At 39.4% G+C, this 19,656-nt stretch overlaps 1 protein-coding gene and 1 pseudogene across 5 annotated transcripts; one reads left to right on the top strand and one right to left on the bottom strand.

Moving 5' to 3' along the window:
- Nucleotides 1-805: 805 nt before the first annotated feature.
- si:ch211-221n20.8 (uncharacterized protein LOC100034409 homolog) lies at nt 806-13,732 on the top strand. 5 transcript variants are annotated; one of them, XM_067512276.1, is made up of 23 exons: nt 806-1,068; nt 1,463-1,622; nt 1,727-1,787; nt 1,874-2,047; nt 2,423-2,548; nt 2,728-2,868; nt 3,022-3,147; nt 3,494-3,526; nt 3,871-3,993; nt 4,169-4,291; nt 4,460-4,582; nt 5,433-5,555; nt 5,893-6,015; nt 6,603-6,704; nt 7,185-7,313; nt 7,424-7,516; nt 8,031-8,126; nt 9,489-9,584; nt 9,729-9,824; nt 11,342-11,443; nt 11,538-11,643; nt 12,416-12,532; nt 12,822-13,732. In XM_067512276.1, the coding sequence occupies exons 2-23, from the start codon at nt 1,494-1,496 to the stop codon at nt 12,928-12,930; spliced, it is 2,451 nt and encodes an 816-aa protein (XP_067368377.1). In that variant the 5' UTR covers nt 806-1,068; nt 1,463-1,493; the 3' UTR covers nt 12,931-13,732. The 5 variants fall into 5 exon arrangements, with proteins under 5 accessions (XP_067368377.1, XP_067368375.1, XP_067368376.1 ...); XM_067512274.1 differs by having other exon boundaries at nt 807-1,068; nt 1,485-1,622; nt 6,603-6,728; XM_067512275.1 differs by having other exon boundaries at nt 808-1,068; nt 1,877-2,047; nt 6,603-6,728.
- Nucleotides 13,733-13,878: 146 nt separating this feature from the next.
- On the bottom strand, nt 13,879-16,298 carry LOC137131856 (cytochrome P450 2K1-like; annotated as a pseudogene).
- Nucleotides 16,299-19,656: the final 3,358 nt, after the last annotated feature.

Below are 19,656 nucleotides of genomic sequence, written 5' to 3'. Positions count from 1 at the left end.
GAAATCTGGTTATTCAGACAATGTGTTTCGAGATAAAATGAGGAAACTATGTTTCATACAAACAGTATAACTTTAATTTTATTTTACATTTTGCTTAATAAAAAAGTCTTAAGAGTTCTCATTCTTTAAACAGAGTTCCAATTTTTTTTCTTTCTAAACCATAATCACAGCTTCATTTAGAGTACACATGTCAGACAAATAAATCTATTTGTGGGCACATGGAATCTGTAAGCATCCATGAAGTCTGTATGTAATAGGGTATATTTTGAGTTGTAATATTAAGTTTATCTACCCTTACACTGTAGAGAAGTGTATGAATGGTTCATGTCCTTTCAATTAAAGCCACTGTTACTGTTTAACCTTTTCAGACTGAGGTTTGGAAAGGTCTTTTGCCCGCTAGATACAGACAAAATAAACAAAACTAATTATACAAATTATTATTATTATTATTACGTCCTGTGAGCTCAGATTAAATAGAAAAATTAACAGTGTGTAATAAATCTTGCTATTGGCAGGATGTATTAAGCAAGTTGATATCCCCTCTAAAAAAAGTATAATGGATATGAAGATATTTATTAAGTCTATCAAAGTGGCAAAATTACCATAAAATGATTTCCATGTGTGAGCTCAACACACAAATGGTTTTGGGTTATTATTATTATTATTTCCCATTATTTCCCCAGCTGCGCAGTGCCGGTCCAAGCCCAGTAAAAATTGGGGAGGGTTTGCAAAATAACAAAATCGCTTGGACACCCCCCCCCCCCGTGTGTCCTGGTTGAATATGTCTCCTGACTGATGCACGAGCTCCATGTGAGGGTTCAATCTCCTGCAGCCTGCAGCCCTGTCCGCTGTTTCTTCGCTTTCCAGATTTGTGGAATGGGAAGTGCAGATTTCCTTAACAGGAAACCCCCCTCTCCCACACACCCTCCGTGGTTCTACAGAGGTGACTTGCGGTGGCATGAGTCCGCATCGTTCTGGAGAGGCCTGGAAGCGCGTTTTGACATCTGGAAATCTGTTTGTCTCCTGGTGACCTAAACAAGGGACTAAGTGGGACTATTTCTAACCCGGGTAAGTTGGTTAAAACTGTGCGACTTTTGGTCGATAGTGTATCACATCATTTTTACTCTGCAGTCCCACAGCAGTCTTTACCCTTATTACAATTGTTGCGGCAAAACGTTTCCAAAAACATCGCGAATAAGTTTAAACTTGTCAAAAAATACAATGACGTGCGAGAAAAAAAATCCATTCACTTTCTCTGAAAACTGTGGCTGTATTGTAACAACAAAGTTACACAGTCTTTTGTTCTGTGCAGACAGCCCAGAGGGTTGCTGCTAACTTAATAACAGGCTCCCCCCCCTCTGTTGTTCTGCCTGCATGGACATGCACTGCATGACTGTTACACACTATTCATACTGTATGTGTATAAACTTCTCATGTATGTGTGTGTTTTTTTTTTTTTAAGTAAATACACCTCTTTCACACAGATTCAGGTGATGACTCACGTTCCTAGTCTCCTGTCAGCCCTGCTGCTGGTTTGGTCGGTGGCCGAACCTTTGAGCAGCCCTCAGGAAAGTAAAAATGAAGTCCAGAACAACACGGAAACGGGGTACACAAAGAACCAGGTCTGTGACCAAACAAAGAGTCAGTTTTAGAAAACACTTTCCACAGAGTAGTTTCCACACTACAAATGTCTTACATGTGTTGCTCTTTCCGGATTTTAAATCAGGTTATTCAAAATACCATTGGGAACCTCAGTGAACCTACAACAAGCCGCACCCCTACCACATGTACGAGTGTATTTTTTTATGATTTAGCTTTATCTGCTGTTTCTTTTGACCTGCTCCTGAACTTGCCTTTTCTTGTTTTGCATTAGCAGCTGCCTCGACTGCGACAGTTTCTCCTAACGTCAGTCCAGTTCCACAGTGTCCAGGAAGTCAGGTGATGCTGGAGAGCAGCACAGGCTGTGGTTGTCCATCCAGCATGGTGAAGGAAGGTGATAACTGTACCTGTCCTCCAGGCTTCACTCTGGAGGGAACTCAGTGTAAAGGTGAGAAATGTCAGGATCGGCAGCAGAAACCAATGTGTTGTGTGGGCTGCATTGGAAAATCAATAAAATCATTAATGTGTTCTATTTACAAATGTGATATTTCCCATACAACCTGTTTTTTGCACAAATTCAGCAAGATTGAGAGAGATGGTGCTATGAATTTTTTATCTACAGCAAAGCAAAAATATTTGCAGTTTACTTTGTATTTTATAAGAAATAAGGTTTTAATTTGAAGAAGTAGCTGCAGGAGTAAAAAGAAGAATTTAACAGGATTACTATAGTAAATATTACCATTAAATACACCAGATGCTGCAACTTTACACCAAATCATGTTTCATGTGCAGTGCAGTGTTCTGTCCTGTGTCTACTCAACAGATGTTGATGAGTGTGGAGGAGAGGCGCCAGGACTATGTGGTCTCTATGCCAGCTGCACTAATACCCCTGGCTCTTACTTATGTAGCTGTCTCCGTGGTTACCTAATGGAAGCTGGAGGATGCCAAGGTCTGTCAACAACAGACAACAGTGTTTGAGGCTAAAGGATGTAAAATGTGTCTGAGAGAGCATGTTAGAAGGAGAGATTGAGAAATTACCAACTGTACCATCCACTAGTATGCAGTAGTATTACGTACATACTGCATGCAGTGTGGTCAAATTGTGTGTGTTTCATGTGGGTTTTACAGATATAGATGAGTGTGCTTTGGCTGCAGTGAAAGGCCTGCAGGCCTGTCATCGTGATGCTGAATGCAGAAACACTCCTGGCTCCTTCGTCTGCTCCTGCCCTTTGGGATATGTAAAGGCTCTAAATGGACAGAGTTGTGTAGGTGAGGCTGTTGTGTTCTGATGTGTCAATGTAGAACAAAAGACAAAAGCAGGGCAAACACAAGTTAAGACACTATAACATAACCTTGACATGTTTGGGGAGGTCTAATGTGTGATCTTGATGGATGTAACTGTCGACCTTTGTTTCTGTGCAGATGTGGATGAGTGCAGCTTTGAGGAGCAGTGTCGTCGTGAGCTGGGAAATGTGTGCGTAAACACTCCTGGCAGCTTTATATGTCAGTGTCAGCAGGGCTTCAGAGCAGAGGCTCCTGCCTGTGTTGGTAAGTCCATTGTTAAGCCTCAGCCACAGCTGGATAGGACTGGTGTCCGGATTTGATCTTTGATTTATGTTCAGTGTTTTCATATGTCTCTTGAGCTGCCTCAGAGCTAATAATGTGCTCACAGAAAGGAAGGCTTTGCAGCAGTCAAGCACTTTAATCTGCTGCTTTGCTACTGGCCTGCTATTTTCTGCATTGATTTTGTTTCTTATTAACCTTTATGTTAAGGACATATTTCCTCTCTTGTGATCCAAAATATTCTCAATATCCTATCCACCTTCTTTTTTTATATCTTGCTTATTTTTTGTTCTGCAAATGTTGTGCACTTCTCGTCTCTGGTCCTCTCTAGGTCCTGTGTGTTCCAACCACACCGTGTGTCAAGGTATGACATGCTTCTGTGTCTAACACGTGCTACTTGCCAAATCAAACGGCAGTTGTGAAATATTTCGCCAAAGCTTATCTTCACAGGATTTGCCTTGTATGTCATTTTCTGACCCCTATAGTTTCTTCACGATTTACAGGTAAAAAACATTAGAAGTGTGACTTTGGAGAAAAAGGAACCATGTCTTATATGAACACAGCACTTTCTTTATGTTACTAGTTTCAAGCTTGGGATTTAAAGTTATGAAAGCACTTTGGTGACACAGAGGAAAGTTTTTACAAGTCAATCAAGTGAAGTCAAGTGAACTCACAAACTGTATGCACCACCCTCTTTCTCTGTCCCAGATGTGGATGAATGCTCAGAGAGTCCTGCAGTGTGTGATGGTCAGGGTGTGTGTGAAAACACACTCGGGAGCTACAAGTGTGTTTGCCAACCAGGTTACCGGGGAAACGGCACACACTGCGAAGGTAAGCAATTAGTGCTGACGTCCCTCCATGGGAAAACTCTTGTTTCTCATAGACGGGGTCAGCTTCCCCTGTGTGCGCGTGTTGTAGCTAATGCCTGCTTTAATGCCTTCCACTGAAATTATCCCCACTGTTGATTGAATAGTTAAAAAAAACACTGTGTGCTCTTTTTCTCCAGATGAGAACGAATGTGCATCAGGTGGTCACAGGTGTGACACCAATGCTCGGTGTGGCAACATCATTGGCTCATATTTCTGCCAGTGCTACCAGGGCTTTAATGGAGATGGACACTCTTGTTTTGGTGGGTATGCAGAGAGTATGTGTTTTCATTGTCGCACATCACACCAGTGGTGCTCAGTATCACGAGTAATACGGTGTCACATAAAAAGTACACTACATGACGTGTACCAGCAGCATTTGGGTATCCAAGACTCACCAGACACCAGACCTTTGAGATTTTCCTTTTCAGACATTGATGAGTGCGCTGTGAACAACGGCCACTGTCAGCACAACTGCATCAACGAACCTGGTGGGTACATGTGCCAGTGTGCATCAGGATACCAGCAGGACCAGGATGGGCACAACTGTACAGGTAACGCACAAGTCGGAAGTAAGTTGTTTCCAATGCCAAACAAAGTTAATCTTGAAAGTTTGTCTTGAAACTAACTACTGTGTGTAAAATATATAAATGTCTAAAACATATTTTTGAAATGAGTAAGAGTTAATCATTTTGAAAAAAATGCCCGGTCAAGCATGAAGCTGACTACCCAGACCTATTGTCTTAGTTTAACTTAGTGGAAAGAATAAAATCAGTGGGAAACAACGCTGCTCTGTCCAAAAAAACAAAAACAAAAAAAAAAAACGTAAAAATGCTAAAATATAGGATGTTAACAAGCTTTTGAAATGTTAGTAGGCAGATTTTTTAAAATCTTGTGGTAGACTAGATAAGTGTTGTATCAGTCTTCTCATCTACTCAGCAAGTAAGCAAATAATGAACCAATTAGCAGAAAACCTGCTCTGACTCTTGAGATGTAGCTGCTCACGAGTCTACAGACGTGCTTTTCCACCAACTGGCCTCAGCGAATGTAGAGCAGAGTAAGTGCTCACATACATATTGCAATCAATTTAAGATGAAAGAAACACAGAATTTCTTTGTTCCTGCGTAAAGTCCGAAGTCCTAATGACCAATTTTTCAAGGTTTACAGTCACACCGCAGCTTGTCAGTCTAGGGCAACAGATGTATTGCCTCATTTTTTCAAAGATAATGCCATTATTGGTCTCTCACTCCAGACACACTGTGTTCTGTTGCACACCCATCTCAGTTTTTAAATAAGTGCTAAAATGAATTGCAAATCGTGTTTGCCTGAATTTAGGATGAGCCCTTACATTAAGCCATGTTTTGCAATGAAAACATTTTTAACAAAATGTCTATGATCCCCCAGATGTGGACGAGTGCTTGGCACCAAATGGGACCTGTGAGCACATTTGCGTCAACACTCTGGGATCTTTCCAGTGCTCCTGCAAACCCGGCTACCAGCTGCACATTGATGGCCACACCTGCGTGGGTCAGTCACTCGCTGACACTTGTTCAGTTCTCACTGCTATATACCTACTTATTTTCAGTCATTTGTGAGCATCAGCGATTCACTGGCATGCAGAAGAGGCAAAAACTACCCTGAATATGTTATCTCATGGTCACACAGTGTGTGTGCGGATCTGTTTACGAGCATCTCTTCTGCACAAACATACTAAGTGGGGGTATAAGGGGCACAGTTTGGAGGATTAGTGAGATGAAAGAGCCAGACTCGGTTAGGAATCGGTTGCATGGGAGAGATAACTGTGTCCACAAAGAAGTCTACCTAATGTCTCTGCATGTTTGTGTGTGTGTGTTTGTCCACTCAGACATCGATGAATGTAAACTCCATAATGGTGACTGCTCCCACACCTGCACCAACTCTCCAGGAGGACACAATTGCCACTGCCCTCCTCCTCTGCTGTTAGACGTAGACAACCACACCTGCAGCAGTACGTCCCTCACTACAGAACTTGACATTGTATACTTGAGTTGAAAATGTTAATTGTTGCTGATTGTTTGATAATTATTAATTTTTTTTACAAAGAATTCCAGATTACGTTGTTTTATTAATTGTTGTTGGTCACATGGTACATCTAGCTCTGGTTTGGCAATTCAGTTCCTTTCACACTAATACACTGATGTTAAAATGGTTCACATACACACAATATACATTTGAACAAAATTTCTACTTTAGGACTTGTTTTAAGGTCTCGGTGTTCTTCTTATAACTCTTAAACAATGAGCAAACACTTATGAAGTAGTCTGTTTGTTTTTATATAAACTTCATATAATTTCACAGCTCAGCTCTCCATAATTATACCTACAAATAATTTAATAATTATCTTTATAATTTTTTCATTCAATTATTTGATACCAATTTCCTACCAAATTGGACAAAGTAGGAAATTTCAAATTTAGGTGAAGGCGAGTTTTTTGCCCTCTTACTTGAATATTGATCAATTATCAAGATAAGTAGTATTCTTCTGTCAAGTGAGTAATAAATCTTTTTTTTAAATCTTTTTTCTCACTTCCATAGATATTACATCTTGTAAACTGAGAAATGGCGGGTGTGACCACACATGCACCGTGAGGGCTGAGGGCCATGTCCAGTGTAGCTGCCAAACAGGCTGGAAACTGGGTGAGGACCTCAGGAGTTGTGTGGGTGAGACTTTATTTTTCATTTCTCACTCTGCCACCACCTTTGTGGATTTGTTACGCTGACACTATGGGCTCTGACTGTAAATTTATCATAGTCTTGCAAAGTTTTGTTCTGTAAAGTAAGTGGTTTATTTATGCATGATTTTTTGTGTAATATGCACATTTCATTTAAACATTTAAACACAATGCATGTTCATTGGACTTTAACATCTGTTTAACATAGGTAAAAAGCTGGACTGATTGCTATGCATGTAATCAATGTCTTTGCACTCACCAGGCTGGAGGTGTTCATAAACAAAATCACATCAGTTGGGGAAAAATGGATTTTCAGAAACACAGCTTTTCAGTTTTTAAGAAAATGTCTTTCTTAGCCCAGCAGGGAATAAATCAACTGCCTTGTAGAGGCACTTGTTGTGTTGACATGTCGTGTTCAAACTATCCTGCTGCGTTTTGTCTTAAGATGTAAATGAGTGTGGGGACTTTACAAATGGAGGCTGTGAGCAGCTCTGCGTAAACTATCCAGGTGGGTTTAACTGTACCTGCAGGGAGGGATTTGAAGTTCGAACAGATGACCTCACCAAGTGCCAGCGTGAGTGAAATAACCAGTAAAAAAATGTAACAAGCAACAATATCAGAAAATATTACTGCTTTATTCAGTTTTTCTTAAAGGGTTAAAAGTACCAAATTATGTCTTTCCAGCTGTGTGTGACCCTCCTTGTCAGAACTATGGTGTATGTGTGGCACCAAACATCTGTGACTGTCCTCCAGGCTACCCTGGAGTTGGCTGCTCAGGTATAAACTTGGACTGTTATACATGAATATTGTATATGAGGACATTACTATCATGTTATATTTCATTACTACAAAGCTCTCATAGCCTCTCATTAACAAGACAATGTTTTATGCACTTGGTGCTCTGCAAAATTTAACAAGTTTGTATTGAGTCTCAAAAGGTATGTTCACCATTAGTAAGAGAGACTTTGCTAAAGCATTAGAGATGTTAGAACCATCAATATTTTCCATGATGGAGGGTTGGAAATATTTTCCACAAATTGAGACAAACATGCTTTTAGAAAGTAGTTTTCAGTTCCAACTTATGTATTACATGATCAAGAGCAGACATTTTTCAGTTATACAGGCTGCAGTGAAAATTACTGAAATGACTAAAAAGAAAAGACTAGAATATATGAATACATATATTAAATTATTTATCAAATCTGACATTTATGTAAATTTGTAAACTTTGCAGATAATATTAGACACACACTGAAATTGGTTGAAATACACTGTGGTGCTATGGTTTCAGCTATGTGCTCCCCGCCTTGTGCCCATGGAGGTACCTGTATGCGCTGGAACAAGTGTTTATGCCCCCCTGGTTGGACAGGAGCCGGCTGCCACACAGGTACAGTAATTCACCTCTGACATGAAGGTAATCGAGACTGTCCCACTTCTGTACAAGCAAGCACTGACAAGAGAGTGTCTGTAAACACAGGGGATGGATATTATAATGAAACCAAGCGGATTGTGCTGATAACAAATAGCCTGTGCAAAGAGTCCTTTGTGTGAGCACCAACTCCTTCTCGATACCTCGATACACTGCTGCTGTGCTTTGTGCTTTACACTGCCATCATGTTATTAATTTTTAAATAATTGTTATATACAAAGTATATAATGAGTCGCTGTTTCTATTGGTAAATGCTCTGCACTTATATAGCCCTTACCTGTTGGCACTCAAAGTGCTTTACACTGCTTCATGTTTACCCATTTACACTCACAATCACACACACACACACTGCCAACACTCACCGGGAGCAACTAAGTTGGGATTCAGTGTCTTCCTCACACTTCGACATGTGACCGGAGGACCGAGGGATTTAACCAACCCGCTCTACCTGCTGCACAGCAGCCGCCCCATTCTTAATGTGTTGACGGGTTTGTCAGCCTGCCAAATGCTTGTAGATAGAGAAAAGTATGAGTGAGTGATGGTCACTGATAGTCAAGTTTCACACAGTGATCACTGTCAAAACTTCTTTATTGAGTATATGTGACCTCACTGTTGTACAAATAAATTATGACTTATCACTCAGTTCTCAGTTTATTAAAGTACACCAAGTCAGCACCATCTCTTCACTCCTATGTCAATAAGAGTATTAAAACTTGTAATACCTTTACAGTAAATGTTATCACATAGAACAAGTACCTAGTTGTGAATCCACGTGTAAAGCACATACAGCAAATATTTTTTTGTTGTCTTCTCAAAAGACACCTGAAGTAAAACACTAATTACAATGTGACATCATGACTCTACAACTCCCATGAGCACTACCTGTTGAGAATTCCTAGTATATGATCCAGACAAAAAATGATGTACCTCACAGATTGGAGCATGAACAGTTGTAAATCTTTGATAATGAGATGTTGCGTTATACATTTTATTTATTCCTGATTTGGGTGTGTACAGTAATTTACCTTCCAAACAGTTTTTAATTTAGTCAAATCAAGTAAATTGTAGAATGTCGTTGTCATATCAAATCTTGTCATATAAAAACAGAACTTCATAAAACAAAAATTTGGACCAGTGAAAATGCTGAGTGGCTAGTAACTTTGGAAAACCAATAGCCACAGTGGCTGGTGAGCACAAAAGATAATGTTAAGCCCTGGTTTTAAACCTCATTAAAACCACAGTTTCCTACACCTTTGCATGAATCTTCTGTGATTGTTTTTCTTTTGCACCTGTATTTATTCCATTTCATGTCTCTATCAGCTGTGTGTGAGTTGCCCTGTGCTAATGGTGGTCGCTGTTTGGGGCCTAATACCTGCCAGTGTCCCTCTGACTACACTGGCCCTCAGTGCCTCATGCGTGAGTAACAAAACCCCAAACTCTTTGTTGCGGGTTAAGCTATGCTAGATACTTGACACGTCTTCCTTCCTACCTCTGGGCTTGTTAGTAGCACCGCATTTATAAACCTAAAGAGAACTGTGTGTTTGTCTGTGCGTTTTGCAGCCCTGTGCACTCCTGCCTGTCAAAATGGCGGAAGGTGTGTTGATGTCAACAAATGCACATGTGTTGGTGAATGGCAAGGAGCACGTTGCCAGATAGGTGAGATTTCTGTTACTGCATCTGTCTGTTGTCATATAGCTGAAACATTTTATCCACATGTACTATTTTAACCCCTGTGTTAATGTAATTACATTCATACTTAAACATAAGGGAAACCCACGTTCAATCAGATAGTAGACAGGAAGATGAAATAAACATGATGCTTTAATGATATTATGGACAGAACTACATAAAGCTCAGCAATCAAAACTAAGCAGGGATGATAGCAGGCAAAAAGCCAGTTAAGAGAAATGAACAAAAGCCCAAAAGCTGGTAAGGTATTTTACCTACAGTATATTGAGAATATGATTTGTGAATGAGGAGCAGGTAAGGTGCCTTTGGAAGTCAGCCTTGTGTGATTTGAACGTGAGGGTCAGGTGTGCAGCTGGAGAGAGGAAAATGAAGGAGGAGGAGGACATCTGGTGGCCATCAGGAGAAATGATAGGAGATCAAACATACACTGGAAAGGATGCAGGAAACTGGAGAAGTGGGACTTTGGCTCAGAAGACAAGAGTAGATGAAAATAAACATAAACAGAGCAGAATCTTGACAATTATATTCAACTTTGTCATATTTAAGAGTCATGCTATAATTTAAGCAGAAAATATTAGAGTACATTACTTCTAAGAAGTTTCACTGTGTCAAAACAGACAGTTCAAGGGACAGTTCAACACCACATCTCTATGTAAAGTGATTTGTCAATACAAAAGAATTGTCTTTAAGCTTTAAAGTAAGTGAAGGGAATCTAGAATGTGCTATTGTCATTGAAACTAGGTTCCTTCTAGGCCCTGGTTACACGTTCAGGCCTGCGAGAAGACAAAGTAAGTAAATAATACACTATATTGCCAAAAGTATTCGCTCACCCATCCAAATAAATGAATTCAGGTGCACAAAGCAAGGTCCATAAAGACATGGATTAGTGAGTTTGGTGTGGAAGAACTTGACTGGCCTGCACAGAGTCCTGACCTCAACCCGATAGAACACCTTTGGGATGAATTAGAGCGCAGACTGTGAGCACTGTTTATTATGTATTTAATAAACACACTCCTAAACCTCGTGGAAAGCCTTCCCAGAAGAATTGAAGCTGTTATAGCTGCAAAAGGTGGGCCGATGTCATATTAGACCTTATGGATTAAGAATGGAATGTCACTAAAGTTCATATGGGTCTAAAGGCAGGTGAGCAAGTACTTTTGGCAATATAGTGTATGTTGTGTCCAAGTTCCTGTCACCTACAAAACAAACACAGACCCATGCGCAGGTCACAGGAGTTCAGCTATTAAAGTTAGGATCTCTCCTGGGCACTGTTTACAATACATGGTCACATCAATGGCGACATTTAAATAACATTCACCTACTTTTCCCTGCAGAAGTACCAGTAAAAAGTTCTGTAAGATGCAATCATAAAAGTTTTCCATGTGGTGGCATGCGTGGGTTGAGTGAGTAGACAAAGTAGACATTAGCTGTGTTGAGCTTAATTACAGTTGACTGTATTCCATTTTTCTCTCTGTTTCCCTCAGAGCCTGTTCAGTGTCAAAAACCATGTCAGAACGGTGGAGTTTGTGTGGGCCTCAACAGGTGCCAATGTGCCAAAGCATTTACTGGAGACCTCTGTGAAGCAGGTTAGTCTGTGTGTGAGTGTGTAAATGTGATGTATGTGTGTTCAAGAATTCCCTCTCTTTGCATTAAGAGTCTTGCTGTGTGCTGGTTCTACAGCCGTGACAACACCCTGCGTGCCGCCCTGCCAACATGGAGCCACCTGCAGTCCTCACAACACTTGCACCTGTTCTGAGGGCACTGCTGGCCTGCGCTGCGAAAAACTGTAAGTATGAGCAACAGCAGTTGCAAAGGCACAAATCACATTATGTTTTCTTTGATCCACTGTCAGTCTCCTGCTCATCGTCTAGTTTTCACTGTTTCCTTTAACTAAGGCTATATGTAATCTGCAACTTTAAACACGCTCCGTATTAGTCACTAGCCTGCCTCTGGCACACCTTCCAGGTCTTTTTCTAATGGACTGATGAATACTGTAGTGCCATCCAATAGGAATCCAACTAATTTTTAACCTGCTGATGCACTGTGGTAACTGTGTCCCTATGCATAAAACTGTAATCTGAAAAAAGAGAAAACTTGCTAATATACATGGAAAAGCATCTATTGTCTCTCATATAATAGTGTGAGTCTGAAAGCCTCCTTAATCAGACCAGTAGTTGCAGTTAATGGCAGCATACAATTAGGCATGGGATGTTCTTTTTATTTTGTTGTTCAAAATTGCATAATAGCACATTTTCACAGTAGTGGCAAATGACTTGCTATAAACCTAGTGTCAAGATAATTATCAAAAAAACAAACCCCCGTGATACTTCTTTGTCATCTCTGCCTTTGAATTTAGAGTAAAATGTCTTTCAAATGTGTGTTGACTGGAATGGACAAAGAAAAACTTTGTCCATTGGTGTTTGTTATCGAAGATCAATGTGGCGTGTGACTCTTGTAAGAAAGAATAATTGCACGCAATCATTTTTACCATGCAAATATTTAGTTGTCATGTACATAAACTACTGTAACTCACAATCTTCTGCATGTTTGTCTCCTAGGACATGTCCTGTGGTCACCACAGTGGTCAGTATGGCTCGAGCAGTGAGAAAGGCGTTTAGGGAGAGTTATGTTGACCGCTGTGGACCTCTGGGAGTACAGCTTTGCACTAAATACAGGTTACGTCTTGTCTTACAATATCCTCTGGATCAAGATCAAATAGTAGCTGATTGGTGTTTTATCGTCATAGAGAAAAAAGTTATGAGTCATATAAATGAAAACATTTATTTCTTAGAACTTTCCCAGGTTCTCTTATATTTATACTAATACCTTAAATACTTTAAAAAGAGTAGGCATGTCATAAATTTATTCAGAAACAGCATTTGAAGCAAATACATGATGTGTTACGGTAGCATTTGTGGATTATGTTTTTAATAAGTTGTGTCTTGTGTCTTGTCATTTTTCCAGGATAAACCAGGCACGTGTGTACCTGCAGGCCTACAGAGTGGGCTACAAACTCCAGTGTCCAGAGAGGATAGGCCGATCAGCTGCACTGTTCAAAAGCACCTTATCATGAGAAAACATCAAATAGTAGAAACTGTATGGGCAACAAAACAAAGCGACACAAAATGAATGAAAGATGATCTTTGAATTTCAAAAAGTTATGTAACTGAATCATTTTTCAGTTACATAACATTGTTCAAACATTCAGCTAAAAGTCCAGGTGATTTATCAAGAGTTGACCTTGATAACAACTAAAACAAGGTTAAAAATTGATTTTAACTTTGCTGTTTAGCAGAAATACAATTTCACTGCAGTGACACAAATGCTAGCATTGTTCCATGTTTTTAACACTCATGTGCCAAGTCATGTTCTGTTGTCACCTTCTGTCCCAAGCATTGCAGGCTGTGAATGATTTTATATTATTTTTGATGATGCCTTTAATTAATATTGAGAAATGCACCTACTAAATATAAAAAAGCTTGCAGAGGAGCATCACACTTCACGTAAAGGTGGCTGTAGCTTTTCTGAGGGCAGTTTTAAAATCAAACTCTAATAAAATGAAAATTTCTAGGGGGGTCTGCAATGTGGGTTGAAAATTTGTCCTATTTTGCGCAGATTTGTCGACATTACAATGGACATGTATTTAATGAAAACTTCTTTTAGTATAGTAAATGTACAATGGATTCAATATTTGTAGAGTTTTGTATATGGCAGCCTAAAGTTATTTAATGTTACATACATTGCTCTTTTTACAAAACAGCATCAATATTGTGAACATTTTTATAGTCTGCAAACTCCTGTTAGCAGTTCTCTTATCAAATATGTGAAAGGTCACTGTAAGGTTATACCAGTAAAAATAAAATGTCACACAAGCATTTTTGAGGTTGATCTCTTGATGTCTGTATGGATTAGATAACCAGTTTACAAATGGTACTTAAATGTCCATATTGTCTACTTTTGTTCAATTGTTTTGGTTTGGAATGACATAAAAAGGGTGTAGTGCATGAATATAATTTTCTTTTCTCTATATATTACTGATTGCCGCCCTCTTATCCAGCACAGGTTCACGTGAAATTTTATTACAGAAGTTAAAGCCCCTCTGGAAACGTGCTGGGAGAATGCTAAAAGACTAAGGACATGTCCTCTGGCCCACTGACCTCCCTCCCATAAGCAAATGTATCTTGAATGTTCAAACATTCAGCTAAAAGTCCAGGTGATTTATCAAGAGTTGACCTTGATAAGACCTAAAACAAGACTAAAAATTGATTTTAACTTTGCTGTTTAGCAGAAATACAATTCCACTGCAGTGACACAAATGCTAGCATTGTTCCATGTTTTTAACACTCATGTGCCAAGTCATTTTCTGTTGTCTTCTTCTGTCCCAAGCATTGCAGGCTGTAAATGATTTTATATTATTTTTGACGATGCATTTAATATCAGAATTAAAATTGAGAAATACACCTACTAAATATAAAAAAGCTCGCAGAGGAGCATCACACTTCACGTAAAGTAGCACAGATTTCATATTGGTAGGGTGAAAGAGTGATCCTAGTACGGGGCTTAAGGTCCGGCTCCAACCCTGGAGGCATGGAAAAGGTGTAGTGCTGCATGAAGGAGGTGAAGAAGAGGAAGAGCTCCATCCTGGCCAAGTTCTCCCCCAGACACACTTGCTTACCTGCAGCAAAAATACACAACAATGATTTGAAGGATAGAAGTAACTACATAAATATATGGTTTTAGAGCCATTTTTCAGATTCCCCAAAAAAATAAATAAAGTATGCTACATCTCTGTGCTGCCCATAATCAACATTTTCTTCTCGTGATAGTGTGCTCTCTATACCTGTAGCTTGTGGCTACTTTAGTTCCTAACCAAACTGTCCACCGTCCTGAAGTCAAGATGTGGTAAGCAGGTTCGACAAGTAAGAAGAACGCACAAATAAAGACACCATGTCTCTGATTGTGCAGCGTTGGTGATGATAGTGTTATAGTGCAATGCTAATTTGGTTACAATAATACTGATCACACTATATTTGGAAAGGCTAAATAATTTTGTTAAATAAGGATGTTGTTTTCAGATTTTTTTAAAAAACAATACATTTCCTTAAAGTATTCAGATATAATTGCATGATCAGTTAAACTTATAGTACATATACAAAGGAATTTAAATGGTATGTCCTGTAATATGCACAGACTTATTCATTAACTTACAACTGTTGTTAAATGGTACTTGCCATTAGAAAAAGGGATGAAAGCAGCTCGCTTTACAAACTTTCCCTCCTTATTTAGCAAGTGTCCTGAATTGAAGGTGAAAGGCGTCTCCCACTCAGTCTTGTCGAACAGTGCAGAGGTCAAATTGGGAATTACTGTAACACCCTGTAAATGGCATTGCAATGTTGAACTAATTGTTAACTGGAGAAAAAGTCAATATGTGATGGAATAAGACAAAATATAGAACAAACTTTTGTGACTGTGTAGCCTCCCCGCTGGAGCTCCTTGTTGGTGATATAAGGCAGACTGAGAGGCACTATGTTGCCCATCCTCTGGATTTCATGGATGACGGAATCTGTTTAGGGCATGTTTGAATGGTCCCCCATTGATAGCTGTCTGCACTGTCCAATCACTCTGTCTATCTCAGCCTGGACCTTCTCTGTACAATAGGAAAGTAGGCAAGGAAACAATAAATTATTCACCAGTAAAAATGAGACACAACAGGTATAACTCAGGTTGGCACTGGTTTCAGCCATCATCAAACCTTCATCCAGATCTTTGTGCTTTTACCCTGGATCTCAGTGAACTTTGCCATATAGAGCAAAGCCCAGCGCAGGATGTAGTGGGTCAAACAACTACTCTGACCTTTCAGGATCATGTAGGTCATATTAAAATTAGGGCAAGCAAGCTTTTTCTTAGTAAAGTAAATAACTTTGAATTTTGTCTTCAAAAGCATTAAGTCTATAAAATGTCAGAAATATTGCTCAAGAATAAAGCTGATGAGTTAAGTCAATATTCAAACCCCAAATATAGTTTAATGGTAGTTTTCTCGTAGCCTGTCGACCCACCCTCTGAATCTCATTCAGGTAACAGTCGATGAAATCTCTGGGTTCTAAAGGAAAGTAAAATGATATGCAGTAACAACCCTCAAAAACAATGCTTTATAATACATTTTAGAAAGTCTATTTTTCTCTCTTTATTAAGCATTTTATATTCTACTGTATGCACCTATAAACTGCTGCTGGCCCTGTGATGGAAGTACAGTGGAAAGTAATAGTGATAGCAGTAGAAAATCTTCAGACTACAAGGTAGAAATAAGACTTTACCCAGTTTGGGGAGGACATCAGTATGGAGTGGAAGTACTGGGCGGTCAGCTAGGATGTCACCTTTGGTGACTAGACCTTCTTGCAAGGCGTTAAGGCCATTCAACACCACCATCCATGAGGGGCCCATTTTGAGACTGTATACATTTCCATACTTTTCTGCTAACTGCCACAACAACACAGTGAGATTTAACTACAACACAGTAACAGTTAAACAATCTGGATGTGACAGCTGTTCCACTGTTCCTCTGGTCATTTCAACAGCCATCACCAGCCGATGATTTAACTGAGCTCCTCCTTATTCTAATTTGAATGAAAAACCAGGTTTGGGTTTTTTGAACATATTTGACATCTAATAGTGTGTTTGCTATAATGATACTGTAAAATTTTTACTTAATTTAACTATCATCCTGAATTTAATGGAACTAAATAATATCCTACTGTATCTAAATAGTTAAAGATAAAGTTTTATATTCATTCTATTTGATTATTGTACTAGACTTAACTCAAGAGAACAAATCTATAAACATTCATATAGATGGGCAATTGAGGAAGCCACTTCAACACAATGTATTGGAGTTTTAGACAATAAACTTGTGATGGAAAATCAAGTATTATTAAATGATGATTACATTTAATCCTTAGCATTTTACCTAGTTATAATAGCAACTTGTACTCAGTGTACTTTTGAAGAATGTTTAAAAGATTGTATGTTGTTCAAACTTTCACGACCTGATGTTGACCTATACACAGATGTGTAAATATGCTGTATACTTTCTAATCTGTGCTTAGCTCTGTACTCCAGTGATGTCTATGTCACACAAAAACAGAGCCTGAATTTCCAATACAATATTAAGAGGATGTATATCGAATCTTTATGAATTTGGGCATCTGATGACTTCTGTTGTGTGTCTTATGATTAAAATGTAATAAAAAGGAGGGTATTGTGATGGAAAATCAAGTATTATTAAATGATGATTACATTTAATCCTTACCATTTTACCTAGTTATAATAGCAACTTGTACTCAGTGTACTTTTGAAGAATGTTTAAAAGATTGTATGTTGTTCAAACTTTGTCTCGTATATATATTTTGTCTTGAAGTGTTTGCAGAACTGCTCCAAGGTCAGTTATTGTCTAACTGACCCAGAGTTACTACATTCTAATAGGTGCTTATCAAAGTGCTGAAAAGGGAAAAGGTTTCCATAAAAGGAGAAAAGGGTTGGGGGTAGTAGCCTGAGGGTGGAGAATATTCTGAAAGATATAAAACTAATTTGTGATGTATGAAGTTTAGAACTGCATAGGATAGAGAACTGAAACTCTGTCGATGTTCTTCTCTCTTGCAAGATTAATAAAACCCTAAAACACATCTTGGATGTTGAAGCTTCTTAACTAATTACACTTGAGGTGTCTAAGACCAGATATTGTCATTTTTGCCATGACAATTTGGCGTTGTCAATATTGGAAGATCTGTGAGTGGTCACCGGAGGAGCCATAGTGAACAGTGGTTTGCATGCACCCTGGAAAAGAAAACAAACTCCAGAAAGAATCAATGTAGAGATGGAGAACTGAACACAGCGCCTCCTATAATGACTGCCGCCAGATTCACGAACTAAAAATTTAAACTGGTCAACATGGATACCGGGTGAGTTGTAAAGAAGTTTCTAAATTAATTTTGTTGAGCTCAAGTTTACATTTACATTTACATTTAGTCATTTAGCAGACGCTTTTATCCTAAGCGACTTACATGTGAGGTACAAGGCAAGCAAAAATCTAAGTCAAGGAAAAAACATCAAAGCAAAGTCCTATCAGAAAAGTGTTCACAGTTCACAAGATGAAAGTGCGAGAGAGCAGAAAGGATTTTCTTTTTAGAGATTTAAGTGCATAGGAAGATGCGGAAGAGTTCTGTTTTCAGAAGTTTTTGGAATATTGGGAGAAAGTCAGCTGAGCATGCAGAGTTTGGTAGCTCGTTCCACCATCGTGGGATCATTGTGCTAAACAGTTTTGCTTGGTGTCTTCTGTGCGGTGCTGGGACCGCCAGATGTCGTTCGTTGGCAGACCGCAGCGAGCCGGAAGGATTGACTGTCGAGTTAACCACCGTTTGAGCAAGAGACAGAGCTTGAACCTGATGCGCGCAGCTACAGGAAGCCAGTGTAGAGATCTAAAAAGTGGTGTGACATGGGTCTTTTTTGGCTGATTAAAAATGAGGTGAGCTGCTGCATTTTGGATCATCTGCAAGGGTTTGATTGTGGAGACTGGTAACCCCATCAACAAAGCGTTGCAGTAATCAAGACGAGATGTGACCAGCGCCTGATCTTCCTGATGTTGTAGAGAGCAAATCGGCAAGCCCTAGAAACCGAGGACATGTGGTCCTTAAAGCTCATTTGGTCGTCGATGAGGACCCCAGATTTTTGGTCGATTTAGTGGGGACAATCACTGTAGATCCAATGTTGATGCTGATGTTGTATTGCATCGAAGGTCTGGCTGGGAAGACAAGGACTTCGGTCTTGGAGAGGTTGAGCTGAAGGTGTCTCTCACTCATCCAGGCTGAGATGTCTGAGAGACAGGCAAAAATGGTGGCGGTGGAGTCGTCTGGTGGAAAGTAAGTTGCCATTCTTCGTTGAATTAATCTGAATAATCGGACGACTCCTAGTCAGTTGGGGAGGATAAGTAACATTGATCCATAGCCTGAGTGGACTAATGACTCCTAGCTAGTTGGGGAGTATAAAGGGCAACAGCTTAGTTGGACGAAGGGGCCAACAAATAAAGCTGGTGTATTGGGAGCTTTAAAAAGATATCTTCACCCTCGTAGAGACATCTGCGTTGAAGGCCGTGCACAGACGGGGCCTTGGACCCTGTAGGGTCCGATTGTTGAGATTATGAAAACCAAGTATGGTGACTATACTGTCCTCGCAAAGAGTGGAACTTGTTCTATGCTAGACAATTAGCTAACATGCTGAGTGTGAAGTCCTCCAATGAGCACAAGGCGTAACTTTTGTTGAATGTTTAATGAAGGCTCACTCTTCTTTTCTCTTGCTTTACTTTACTTTACTTTACTCACTCACTCACTGCACAAACTGAACACAAACAACAATAGGAATGAAAATAACATAACATACATCTTACAGGCACAATCCAAACATTGAAACAAAAACATGCTGAGTCACAACAGCAATGATCACCACAATTTACCATAGTTCCGAATTAACGATTTTAAAGCAAAATAACAATGCAGCAACCATAGTATGTTTACAGCATAAAAAAGAGTAATAAACAAAATAGTTACGGACAAATAATGTCCAAGGATACAACGTTATAAAGAAATTTAGCAGCAGGCAGTCAGTCACGCTCTCTCCTCTACAGTGCTTCAGTAACTCTTAGGGGAATTCGAGGCTCTAAACCTACTACTACTGGCTGACCAGAGGGGGGCACTGCTGCTCACAAAACGCTATACACCAGGCTATTTAAAGGTTTTTTAGCAGTTATAAA

Source organism: Channa argus, chromosome 8, assembly GCF_033026475.1.
Source record: "Channa argus isolate prfri chromosome 8, Channa argus male v1.0, whole genome shotgun sequence".
NCBI classification, from domain to species: Eukaryota; Metazoa; Chordata; class Actinopteri; order Anabantiformes; family Channidae; genus Channa; species Channa argus.
Note: the sequence above shows the minus strand (reverse complement) of the source record. Positions and strands in the feature narration are given on the sequence as shown.

Coding starts and splice junctions, on each gene's coding strand:
- si:ch211-221n20.8 (XM_067512274.1), top strand. CDS start 1,494: ATGACTCACGTTCCTAGTCTCCTGTCAGCCCTGCTGCTGGTTTGGTCG. Junction 6,016..6,602: donor AGACAACCACACCTGCAGCA/GTACGTCCCTCA, acceptor TCACTTCCATAG/ATATTACATCTTGTAAACTG. Junction 9,825..11,341: donor AGGAGCACGTTGCCAGATAG/GTGAGATTTCTG, acceptor TGTTTCCCTCAG/AGCCTGTTCAGTGTCAAAAA.